Here is a 12,060-nt window from a genome sequence, read left to right on the forward strand (position 1 = left end):
ACGGGTTGCTTGTGCCTGGCAAAGAGAAGCGGACATCCCAGTGTGAGTGAAGTGAATGTGGAGTGCATACGAGAGACATTCATAAGGAGTCCAAAGAAATCGGTGCGTCGTGCATCCTGTGAACTCGAAATGGCTCCAATGACAGTGTGGAAAGTCTTGCGACAGAAGCTGTCATCGTGAACTTCAATGGTACTTGAACACGGAGCTGTGCATTGATGGATCGACCATGCTACAGAAGGGGACAGTTGTTTCATGGAATGGCCTCCCCAATCATCAGATCTCACTCTGTGTGACTTTTTTCTGTAGGGACACATTAAAGATCTGGTGTATGTACTGGCCCTACCACGTGATGTGGCAGAGCTCCAGGAGAGAATATGGGAAGCGACTGCCACAGTCGACGATGCCATTCTGGGATGGGTATGGCAAGAATTTAATTACCGTATTGACATCTGCCAGGTCACTCATGGTTCGCATATTGAATGTCTGTAAAAAAAACTTTCAGAGTTTCTCTTCAAAATGCAATATGTATGTCATCTGTACAATGTTTAGTTCTTGTGCAGTAAATAATTGAAAGTGTTCCCAGACTGTATGTACACCCTGTATATACAAAGAGTTTGACAAGAGTGGGACTACCTCAACAAAGGGATATATTTGATATATTACACTGAAGTGCCAAAGAAACTGGTAAAGGATGCATATTCAAGTGCAGAGAGATGTTAACAGGCAGAGTACGGTGCTGCAGTCTGCAACGCCTATATAGGACGTTAAGTGTCTGGCACAGTTGTTAGATCGGCTGCTGCTGCTACAGTGCCAGGTTATCAAGATATAAGTGAGTTTGAACTTGGTGTTGTAGGTGACGCACAAGCGATGGGACATAGCATCTCCGAGGTAGCGATGAATTGGGGGTTTTCCCATACGACCATTTCACAAGTGTACTGTGAATATCAGAAATCCAGTAAAATATCAAATCTCTGACATTGCTGTGGCCGGAAAAAGATCCCGCAAGAATGGGACCAATGATGACTGAAGAGAATCATTCAGCATGACCAGAAGTGCAACCTTTCCACAAATTGCTGCAGATTTCAATGCTGTCCATCAACAAGTGTCAGCGTGTGAACCACTCAAAGAAACATCATCGATATGGGCTTTCGGAGCTGAAGGCCCACTCATGTACCCTTGATGACTGCACAACATAAAGCTTTATGCCTTGCTTGGGCGCTTCCACACTGACATTGGACTGTTTATGACAGGAAACATGTTGCCTGGGCAGACGAGTATCAAGCAGATGGACATGTGCAGGTATGGAGACAACTTCATGATTCCATGGACCCTGCATGTCAGCAGGTTACTACTGTTCAAGCTGGTGGAGGTTCTGCAATGGTGTGTGGTGTTTGCAGTTGGAGTGATGTGGGACTTATGATACGTCTAGATATGACTGTGACAGGTGACACATATGTTAGCATCCTGTCTGATCACCTGCATCCATTCATATCCATTGTGCATGCCAATGGACTTGAGCAATTCCAGCGGGACAGTTCGACACCCCACACATCCAGAATTGCTGCAGTGTGTCTCCAGGAACACTCTTCTGAGCTGAAACACTTGTGCTGGTCACCAAACTCTCCAGGTATGAACATTATTGAGTATATCTGGGATGCCTTGCAATGTGCTATTCAGAAAAGCCTCTCGTACTCTTACAGGTTTATGGACAGTCCTGCAGGATTCATGGTGTCAATTCCATCCAGCACTACTTCAGACATTAGTCAAGTCCATGCTACGTCATGTTGTGGCACTTCTATGTGCTCGCAGGGGCCCTACACAATATTATTAGGCAGGTGTACCAGTTTTTTTGGCCCTTCAGTGTAAACCTTTCGATAACACAGTTGAAAATAGAAATTAAATTATATAGTCTATGGTATCCACAGCTCATTTGTAATCGATGGATATAAAGCACACAGTTGGAAACAGTTTCGAAATCATATAAATACTTAATTACAATCTGTAGACTTCCTTAACATCTATGAAGATACATAAAGTAAATGTGTTAGGGAGATATGCACTTCTTGTTAGAGAACACTTATATATGTCTAATTGATATTACAGGCACAGGTGTGACGGTAAATGCTGTGCACCCTGGAATTGTTGATACAGAAATAACTCGGCATATGAGCTTCTATAATAGCTCCATCTCAGCTGTTTTTTTGAAACCGTTTGTGAAATTGTTTATTAAAAGTCCAAGGAAAGGGGCACAAACGACAATTTATGTTGCATTGGATGAGTCTCTACAGAATGTTTCAGGAAAATATTTTAGGTAAGTAACATGCAGAATACTGGCTAATGAGAATAAGTTCTTTATTTCCATATTGTTGTGGTTACTCTTTCATGAAGGAAAATGAAATCTTTATCCATTTTTATTGCTAATAAACACAAATATTATTCTTTAATGTGAAAGAGATTGCATATCTTAAGAGTCCAGAATTTGTTGCTACAACAAGCAGGCAATTTTTTTCCCCATGAAGGCAGGGCAAAAAGTCCCTAATTATTAAATGTGAAAAAGAAGAGTAGTTTAGTACACAACACTAAGTGATCCATCTGCGAAGAAGAAGAAGAAGAAGAAGAAGAAGAAGAAGACCACTTAGGACCCTTCTTGTTCTTTGCAGATGGATCACTTAGGACCACACGTAATCAACATTCATTGGCCTTCCTTTTCACCCAGTATTTCTTCCTAAGCAACAAATGGGCTAGCTTTCGTTGAGTAGACCACATATGTTGGTTAGTTTCTCCCTCTTCTACCTGAAAACCCCGAGTGTTTGTAATTTTTCTGATTTCATTTCTGTCATATAGATTTGGAGACCCTAATTCTCTCAGTTCTTTTTCCATCTGTTTGCACCAGTTTGGGCTTGTAGTTTTGTTCTCTAAAAATATATGGATTTTGGGGGTGATCTGTTAGAGTCCATTCTTTCTAAATGCCCCATGAATTGGATTCTTCTCATGCGCATTGTGTCTGTTATTTTGGAGATATTTTTATATATTTCTGCATTGGGTTTTGGATAATGCACACCATCTTTACTTCTTAGTCCTAGGATTTTCCTTATTATTTTATGTTCTTTCACTTCTAATTCCCCTTTTAGTGTTCTTTGTTAAAGGTATACTGTCTCAGATGCGTAGAGAGCTTTGGGTTTAATTACTGTTGTGTAGTGTCATATTTTGCAGTTCCACGACAGACTCTTTTGGTTGTAAACGTTTTTTGTTAACTGAAACGCCGTCTCCATTTTCTGGACTCTTGATTTGACAGATTTCTTTTCACTACAATTTTCTGCAATCCATTCACCTAAATATTGAAATTCTTTTACTTGAGAGATGTAGTTATTACCAATTTTGTGATCAGAAGGTGCATCTTTGATGTCAGTCATAAATTTTGTTTTTTTCCAATGAAATTTGTAATCCTATTTTTGCTGCCTGCTCTTGTAATAATTCTAGCTGTTTCTGTGCATCGGTAATGTCTTGAGTGATCTGTACTATGTAACGAGTAAATGCTAAACAGTCTAATTCTATCCCCTTACGTTTTGGCCCCAGTCTGTGTGCTGATGCACCTGTTTTTCTCCATTCTCAAACAACTTTTTCAAGAGTTCAATTGAAGAGCACTGGGGACAGTCCATCCCCTTGTCGTACTCCTGTGTCTATTTCAAAATCTGTGCTCAATTCTCCCATAAATTTTACTTTGGATTTGGTCTCTGTGAGTGTTTCTTTTATGATGCTTGTCGTCTTTTGATCTAGTCCAAATTCTGCTAACACTTCAAAAAGGGATTCTTGGTCTAGTCTGTCATACGCTTTTTTAAAGTGGACAAATGTGATGACATAACTTTTGTTTGAAGTACTATGCAAATATTTCATCAAGTTTTTCAAGTTAAGGATTTGTTCTACACATGATCAACCTTTTCTGAATCCACCTTGGTATTTGCCTAGTTTTGAATCCAGCTGAGGTTCTGCTCAGTTTAGCAGGGCTTTAGACAGAATTTTGTATGTTATTGACAATAAAGAGATTCCACAATAGTTGTTGGGGTCTGTTTTACTTCCTTTTTTGTACGGAGGATGTATGATTGCTGTCTTCCAATCTGTGGGGATTTTTTCAGTTTTCCAGATTTCATGTATAATTTCTTTGAGTTTTGCAATGAGATTTTCTCCTGCATTTTTCCATAACTCTGCGATGATTGGTCTTCTCCTGATGCTTTGTTATTTTTCAGTGACTGAATTATCTCTTTAATCTCCTGTAAACTTGGTGGCTTTGAGTCTGGGTTTCGTTGTGTATGACGGAACTCAAAATTTTCTGTGGGCTTTCCACAGTTCAGTAATTTAGAAAAGTATTTTGCAAGAATTTCACAGTTTTCATTATTGCTATAGGCAATTTCCCCATGTTCATTTTTGAATTGGAGTGATGGAAGAGAGTACTTTGTTAATTTTTGTTTGAATACTCTGTAGGAAGCCATTTTTCATATATTAGAGAAAAGTATTTACAGAAAAAATGTACAAAATTGTGTTTACAAAAAGAAAGTGGCCTAAAAGGACGATAAAAAAGAAAACATTTTAATGACAAGAAGATTGATGACACTGTACTTTCAGGTATTTGTGGTAGTAATAGACTCCAGTTTGTAGGTCAAGCTTATTTTGCTGCATGATTGTTCCATGTTCATAGCAAACCTGTTGAGAAGTTTATGGCATATTTCTTACAGGGCCTTGAAAAATTTATTTAGAGCATTCACAAAAATGGAAGGAATATTGGAGATCAACTTCATGTTGATGATTAAGTCATTAGACGTGGAACACAAGCCAACATTCGAAAAGGACAGGGAAGGAGTATGCTTGCTCATTTTAAAACAACCATTATGACATTCATCTTAATTAGTGTAAGAAAACCGCAAAATATCTGAATGCGAGTAGACGGGTTGAGATTTGTACATTGCTTGACCAAAATGCATGTCAAGTGACTAAACCATCTTAGCCAACAAGTAAACTGAGTTTTGTTTAAATGTTGCCATGTAAAAGCCTATGTGATAACATGAATCAGAACATTCCAGAATGCTGAATGCCATTTGTTGTTGTGGTCTCCAATGTGAAAACTGTGTCAGTGCAGCTCTCCAAACAAGTTGATTTGTTGCAAGCCTCTTCATCTCTGTATAACTACTGCAACCTACATCCATTTTAATGTAGTGGCTGTATTCATTTTGAAGTCTCCCTCTACAATTTTTACACTCAGCACTTCCTTCTGTTACCAAATTGACAATTCCAGGATGTATCCTGTCAATCAATCCCTTCTTTTAGTCAAACTATGCCATAAATTCCTTTTTCCCCGAGTTCAGTATATTACCTTTCATTAGATCTATCCATTTAATTTTCATCATTCTTCTGCAGCATCACATTTCAAAAGTTTATCTTCTCTTCTTGTCTGAACAGCTTATTGTCCATACTTCAAGTCTGTTCAAGGCCACACTCCAGACAAAAATCTTCAGAAAAGAGTTCCTTACACTTAAATGTATATTGGAGGTTAACAAATACTCCTTTTTCAAAAATGCTTTTCATGCTGTAGCCAGTCTGCATTTTATATACTCTTTGGTTTGGTCATACACAGCTTTTTGGCCATCCAAATAGCAAAACTCATCTACTGCTTTTAGTGTATTGTTTCCTAATCTAATTCACCAAGATCACAAAATTTAACTAGATTGTAGTCCATAACCCTTATTTACTTTTGTTGATATTTATCTTACAATCCCTTTCCAACTGCTCTTCAAGTCCTTTGCCATATCTGACAGAATTACAATGTTATTTGGAAACCTCAGAAGTTTTATTTCTTGTGCTTGAACTTTAATTCCCTGTCAAAATTTCTCCTTGGTTTTCTATACTCCTTGCTCAGTGTACAGATTGAATAACATTGGGGATATGCTACAACCCTGCCTCAACTACTTCTTCTCTTTCGTGTCTTTTGGCTCTACAGTCCAGTTTTCAAGTTCTAAGGCCTCCGATTTTTTTTCTAATTAACTACTCACCCGAAATCGATGAAACTGGCATTACTTCTCAACGTAATCGCCCTGCAGACGTACACATTTTTCACAACGCTGACGCCATGATTCCATGGCAGCGGTGAAGGCTTCTTTAGGAGTCTGTTTTGACCACCGGAAAATCGCTGAGGCAATAGCAGCACGGCTGGTGAATGTGCGGTCACGGAGAGTGTCTTTCATTGTTGGAAAAAGCCAAAAGTCACTAGGAGCCAGGTCAGGTGAGTATGGAGCATGAGGAATCACTTCAAAGTTGTTATCACGAAGGAACTGTTGTGTAACGTTAGCTCAATGTCCGGGTGCGTTGTGTTTGTGAAACAGCACACGCACAGCCCTTCCCGGACGTTTTTGTTGCAGTGCAGGAAGGAATTGGTTCTTCAAAACATTTTCGTCGGATGCACCTGTTACCGTAGTGGCCTTTGGAATGCAATGGGTAAGGATTACGCCCTCACTGTCCCAGAACATGGACACCATCATTTTTTCAGCACTGGCGGGTACCCGAAATTTTTTTGGTGGCGGTGAATCTGTGTGCTTCCATTGAGCTGACTGGCGCTTTGTTTCTGGATTGAAAAATGGCATCCACGTCTCATTCATTGTCACAACTGACGAAAAGAAAGTCCCATTCATGCTGTCGTTGCCCATCAACATTGCTTGGCAACATGCCACACGGGCAGCCATGTGGTCGTCCGTCAGCATTCGTGGCAGCCACCTGGATGACACTTTTCGCGTTTTCAGGTCGTCATGCTGGATTGTGTGCACAGAACCCACAGAAATGCCAACTCTGGAGGCGATCTGTTCAACAGTCATTCAGCGATCCCCCAAAACAATTCTCTCCACTTTCTCGATCATGTCGTCAGACCAGCTTGTGCGAGCCTGAGGTTGTTTCAGTTTGTTGTCACATGATGTTCTGCCTTCATTAAACTGTCGCACCCATGAACGCACTTTCGACACATCCATAACTCCATCACCATGTCTCCTTCAACTGTCGATGAATTTCAATTGGTTTCACACAACGCAAATTCAGAAAACGAATGATTGCACGCTGTTCAAGCAAGGAAAATGTCGCCATTTTAAGTATTTAAAACAATTCTCATTCTCGGCGCTGGCGGTAAAATTCCATCTGCCATACAGTGCTGCCATCTCTGGGACGTATTGACAATGAACGCGGCCTCATTTTAAAACAATGCGCATGTTTCTATCTCTTTCCAGACCGGAGAAAAAAAATCGGAGGCCTTAGAACTTGAATGCACCTCGTATAGGCTTGCCTATCCTCAGCCTACCTTCTAAGACAAGTCATGAGGTCACTATTATCTTGATTATTATTACATTCTTTGGAACTCAATTCCGCAAGCTCGGCTTCTACCAGTTTTTCCATTCTTCTGCAAACAATTAGTACATTCTTCCAGTTCTGTTCATTCACCACATGACACATTTTGCAATTAAAAGCATCTAGATCTCCAATTAAATTTCCTTATGTATTACACCATTTCAGCTACTGCCATCACCAGATATCAAGTAACTTTGAACTTCCAAAGTAAGATTCATTGTCAATATTAAAACCAATGCCTAATCAGGGCATCAACTAACTGAAATGATGTAATAAACAAAGAAATTTATTTAGCAATCCAGATGGTTTTAGTCACAAAATATTCACAGTGACTGTGGACTTACACAGGAAGTTTATTCCCTTTGTCGATAACATGAAACAGTTTGATGAATTCATACCTCTCCAGTCACTGAGGCAGTTTGAAGTGGCTTGTATCCATATCACTGCAGAGCATTGAATTTTTAGTGCTCGACATTGTCCCTTGATGAAATAACAAGAAATTTTTGTGGCCTACAATCTTGGTAACCCATATTTTAAATTTGTTCTCATCCTCAAGGAGGATGACTGTAAATATAAATGGTGCCCTTTTTTATTCCAGCTGATGATAAGTAGTCTGGTCACAAAGAGATGTACAAGGGCTACCTGATGCCGTATTGGGATTATTTGCTAAATTTTAGCCCACTCATTTTGTATCTGAAGTCTAATACAGAACTACGTATGTCACCAATTTGACGTTACTTTTCTGCCTTATAGTGTTGTATCAATTAGTGTATTAATTATACGTCTTGTGATGAGCGATGAGTGATGAAGCAGTTTCTGACCGGTACCAGATATTTTTTCCACACCTTGAAGTGAAGCTAGGAATATAATTTAACAGTGTTGCTCAATGTTGTGAGCAGGAGAACTAAAATAAAGAGTTGCTCCACACTCTCCCTGAATTGATGAGATGAACAGTGACGTACACAGGAGTGAGCTTCAGTTGTGTGTGAGTAAGTCAGAGTTTTCACAAAGATAATACTGGGAAGAGGTAAATTTTGGTTCAAATTTTTCAATTTGCTGGTGATTGGAAATGGCCCTTCCCCTTGTCTAAATTACTTTAAAATGCTCATTTTGTTTGTGTGCATAAAAGCACCATAATTTTTTGTGGGAACTCCTGGTACAAGGAGAGGTCCCCAGGGGTGGGATCAATGTTTTGAAACCACGTATGTGGTTGTGTGGGTTAGATTCCCACCCTACAGCCATTTACCTTGGTGGGCACTAATTTGCGAGTAATAAAAAATTATTTTCCTGTGATACATTGTATGACTAAACATGCAATAACTAGGTTGTTAAAGGTAAACTTTCGCTGCCAGAAATGTCACAGTTAATAAAATTTTGTGGGTTATTATTCCGTGGTCAAATGGATTACACCTTAAAACTCAATGTTTTGTCCCTATCTGCGGAGGACATTTTCAATGGTAACAATAGCTTCTTTGAATGTCTGGTTATTAGACATGCAGTACATACAGCTTGTATCGTAGCCAGTAGATGGTACTGTCAGTGGAGCATAAATTGGTATTTAGTGCAAGTGTAGTGCCAGCACTGAGTGACATAAGTGCAGCTTGTTAGCCCCACATTACTCCTCCCCCCTTAGCAGCATATGTACTAGGAGTCAGTAGACGGAACTTGCTTTCTCAACTCCCTTCACCCTGCTCAGAAGTCGCTCGCCTCCTTGTGAGCAGGCTATAGCGCCATGGTCAACTGATCTCTCTATATTTGTAGGGACATTATTTTAATATGTACAGAGAGAGTGAGTAATCTGTTTTCTGGTCCTAAAGGTCAACTATGCACATACATAATTGTTACATCATTCTAGTGCTTACACAGTTCTTACTTTTTTGCTGTGGGTTTTCAGTCCACTCTTGTTTTTAATACCCCCACATCCTTGCCCCAACCCTATTTCTTTAAATGATTACAAATCTTACAGAATTTTTGCAGGTGTTAAAGACTTCATCATAGGCCTAATATGGCTTAGACCGTGCTAACATCTTTATCAATATTCTGTTCTTGTGCAAGGACAACCATATCTTGCTTTACTGGCTTTTTCTGCATACTTGGTGGACTTCTATTTAAGAATGATACTGCTTTTATATCATGTAAATAATTAAAAGCTTTAGAATTTGTTCAAAAATTATACGCACTGCTGAAGTTTCTTAAGGATATTTTACTGTCATTAATTTGCTGCTGTAGTGTTCATTCCATGTTGTTATATGTGTAAGACCTCACAGTAAATTGGAATTCTTTGCTGTTCTTGTTTTGCATACATCAAGTTGCTTACAAAATGTATTGAATAGCAACAATCATTTAAAATTCAGATATGAGTTGTAACTCACAAATATTTGTTTCAGTAACTGTAAGGAAGAAGATGTTGGACCTCAAGGGAAAGAGGATGTAACAGCCAAATGGCTGTGGCTAGTTAGTGAGAAGTGGACAAAACTAAACATTTGACACATCAGAGATATATCTTTAGTGTCAGATTTTAAACTGTGTATTCATGAAAGCTTTTATCATATGTAAATAAAGGCAATATAATATTTTGTGCTTATTTCTTCATTATTTGAAATACCTTCTGAAATTATTATTCAAATAATATGTGATAAAATTTTGTATTCAGGAACGTCGTAAATGGCAAAATTGATCCATGGAAGACAGATGGTTGTTGGAGGAGAAAATTATGGCAGCACATTTAGAAAAAAAAAAAAATGATGATATCACTATAATCTTCACAAAGAGTGTATTGTGTCATGTCTTCAGTAAAATATATTAGGTTTTGGCATTCCAGGAGTCACAGCTTCTCTACATCTGGTAGGAAATACTTACAGAAGGCCTAGTTTTTAGACATTTGGATTTTTCTTAAGGATAAATGGAAAACATGAAATTGGTGGAAGCAGGGAAAGGGGGAGGGTGAGTGTGTTCTAACCATGCAAGGAACATTGTTCCACAAGGTTGTCTCTAGTGAAATGTTTCTGTTTGTTTCTGTCAGCCATATTGTGAATTAAGACCCCAGAAGGTAAATATAGACCCATCCAACTTTCTTTATGTGAATTTGAAATGTACATACTTGATTTTTTTGTTCATTAACGGAAGATAATCATAATACTTATAATATAAATAATGTGATAGTGCAGTGCAATAAATTTCAAATATAAAATGTTTGAGGATTTTGCATATTACCACATTGCTCTTTATAATAGACAAGAATAATTAGTATGTAAAAGTACATCGTATTTAGCTCTTTTAATATTATTTTAGTCAAACATACTGTTTTGATAAATAATGACCAGATAAAGAAAAACAGGAAATTTTTACAAAGAAATAAGAACAATGCAGATTATATAAAAACTGTTACCTTTTTTCCCACTTTTGGCTATTTCAGCTTTGTTATATTTCATTCATTCTTATTTGCTTCATAGTAAGGACAATGTTTCATTTATAAATGTATAATAAATAAGAAACTCAGATTTTGTTTAGGCCTCCAATGATACTTTCTCTTCACCTCTTTTCAAGCTTATTACTTGCTTACTTCCATTCAGTTTGATTACAATAATGGTATGGAAAGCTGGGCTTTGAACAGTAGCTTAGTAACTAAAAACAGAATATTTTAGAATTATGAGGGTAGTAAATAACAGGGTCAGTACATACCTTAAAGAGGCAGAATTTCAAGTACTTGCTTATAGAAACACTCAAAAGCAGAAAAAGAACTATACCAAGTTTTCTGAACTTGTAGGTTTGTTACTCATGGAAGAAGAGGAATAGTTTTGAAAAGAGTAGCAAGTCACTCAGACACCAGGATGCAAGGGATGTACTTGCTGTGAGAATGTGAATTTTCTTGTTGATACCACTGAATTAAATATATTTAGTCTACTCAACAAACAGTGGCAGGATAAAACATATCTAAAAGATATGGAAATGCGCAAGCTTTCAGAGCCAGTGGCTCATTCTCCTGGCAGAACAGTTGAAGGTGCAGGGAGAGGGATGAAGGAAAAGAGCTGATGAGGTTTAGGAAATTGGGAGATGGGAGATGTATGGAAAAGTGCCCAGAACCATGGGTCAGGGGAGACTTACAGGATCGGATAGAAAGGGAAAACTGATAGTTGGTACTGCAACAAAAGAGGTTTGAAAACCTGAGAACTTAGTGATAGAAGATAGGGTAATAATCAAGATAGACATTACTGAAAAAAACATTGTGCTAGTATCAATAAGAGCAGAAAGCTCAGTGCATTATACATGTTAAGCAGGTGGGGGTTGAATGGGGAACTGAATGACAGAAAAATAAAAGATACAGAAAAATAAAAAGGAGCAAAGAAAATGAATGATTGCTGAAAATAAGTGCTGAGACCTCAGAAATTAACATAAATTTAGAGCAGGCAGGTGACAAAAAACAAGCACATGTTGTAAAACCATCTCCCAGCTACGAAGATCTGGGAAACTGGTGCCAGGAGGATGGCGCATGTGTAGAAATAGGCACCGAGATCACAAGTTTCATGTTTTAGAGTATGGTCTACAACAGGATATTGTGTTTTGCCAATATACACCCTCTGTCTATGCCCATACATCCTAACTGATAACTTGGTGGTAGTCACGGCAATGTAGAAGGCTGAACAGTGTTTACATCACAACTGGTACATGACATGCTGTTTCTCA

The 12,060-nt window shown here is 38.3% G+C and overlaps 1 protein-coding gene across 1 annotated transcript in view; it reads left to right on the forward strand.

The window, feature by feature from the left end:
- The window catches only part of LOC124789949 (retinol dehydrogenase 13-like), a 77,080-nt gene extending 67,123 nt beyond the window's left edge, over positions 1–9,957 (forward strand). Inside the window, exons 6-7 of the mRNA XM_047257482.1 lie at positions 2,104–2,311; positions 9,765–9,957. Coding sequence (XP_047113438.1) covers positions 2,104–2,311; positions 9,765–9,864 — 308 coding nt within the window. The 3' untranslated portion in view covers positions 9,865–9,957. The remainder of the gene's footprint in view (positions 1–2,103; positions 2,312–9,764) is intronic.
- Positions 9,958–12,060: the final 2,103 nt, after the last annotated feature.

This window comes from Schistocerca piceifrons, chromosome 1 (genome assembly GCF_021461385.2).
Source record: "Schistocerca piceifrons isolate TAMUIC-IGC-003096 chromosome 1, iqSchPice1.1, whole genome shotgun sequence".
Taxonomy (NCBI): domain Eukaryota; kingdom Metazoa; phylum Arthropoda; class Insecta; order Orthoptera; family Acrididae; genus Schistocerca; species Schistocerca piceifrons.